A 1,024-nucleotide genomic window follows, 5' to 3' on the forward strand; every position below is an offset into this window, starting at 1 on the left:
CATAATTTAAGCCTTAATTCTTATCACATTCTTTAAAAAAAAAAAAAAAAAAAGAAAAGAAAAGAAGGTAAAATGACAAGTTTACCACCACCCCAATTTGTCCTGTTGTTATAGTTTATAGTTAGGATTTTAGGAGGCATAGTATTAGATTTTGCAATCTCGTATAAATAGGCAAGTGCATGCACTTACACTCTTTGCTAACAAAAAACCCACTTCAAGTTCTAAGATCTACATTATTTATTGCTGTCTTTTTGCGATGGACTTCAATACTTGGTGGAATTCAGGAGGTACAAGCTTCAAGTCCAGCCTGAAATATGTGAAAAATGGCTATGAAAGAATTGCGTCATGTGATATAGTGGTGAGTGGATCTAAGATATCAAGGTGGAGAATCCTATGGAGGAAATTTAAGAAGGAAAAGAAGAAGATCTTCAATCGTTCTTCGAGTTTAGAGCATGTCCCTTCTTATGATCCTTATACGTACTCGCAGAATTTTGATCATGGTTCGATGTGGACTGACCCAGATAACCATTGTCGTTCATTCTCAGCTCGGTTTGCAGTTCCATCAAGAATTTTTCAGAAGAGAGAATTGATAGGTTGATGGGAGATATGAGGAAGAAAATGGAAGGTTTGAGGGGGTTTTTTTTTTTTTTTTAAAATAATAATAATAATAAATGTGTATATTTAATTTTGTTCACTGAAGTCTTTCTAGTTTTCAAGCTCCATTTGCTTCTTTTTGTTGTTGGGTTAAAAATTTAGATGTCATGTTTTGTGATGTCAAGAATGTCTTTGTCTTCTTCATATGATCTATCTCTGTCTCTGAGACACACATACCAGTTACAACGAATTCTCAAAGATTGGATCTCTCATCATGACTTTATTCTATTGAAGTTAAAGCTATAAGTTAAAGTAAGAGGAAAAGATAGCTGTTGTTTTTGTTCCCTTTGGACTTAGATAACACTATTATACTTGTGATGATGAAAAAGCAAAGTTTTAGCTTGAAGGAATGCCCTTTAAGTGTAATATA

The 1,024-nt window shown here is 33.3% G+C and overlaps 1 protein-coding gene across 1 annotated transcript; it reads left to right on the forward strand.

Moving 5' to 3' along the window:
- The first annotated feature begins 256 nt into the window (after window positions 1–256).
- Window positions 257–598, forward strand: LOC142634888 (uncharacterized). The gene has a single exon (XM_075809135.1). The coding sequence runs from the start codon at window positions 257–259 to the stop codon at window positions 596–598; it is 342 nt and encodes a 113-aa protein (XP_075665250.1).
- Window positions 599–1,024: the final 426 nt, after the last annotated feature.

The sequence above is a fragment of the Castanea sativa genome, chromosome 5 (genome assembly GCF_040712315.1).
Source record: "Castanea sativa cultivar Marrone di Chiusa Pesio chromosome 5, ASM4071231v1".
Lineage (NCBI taxonomy): Eukaryota > Viridiplantae > Streptophyta > Magnoliopsida > Fagales > Fagaceae > Castanea > Castanea sativa.

Coding starts and splice junctions, on each gene's coding strand:
- LOC142634888 (XM_075809135.1), top strand. CDS start 257: ATGGACTTCAATACTTGGTGGAATTCAGGAGGTACAAGCTTCAAGTCC.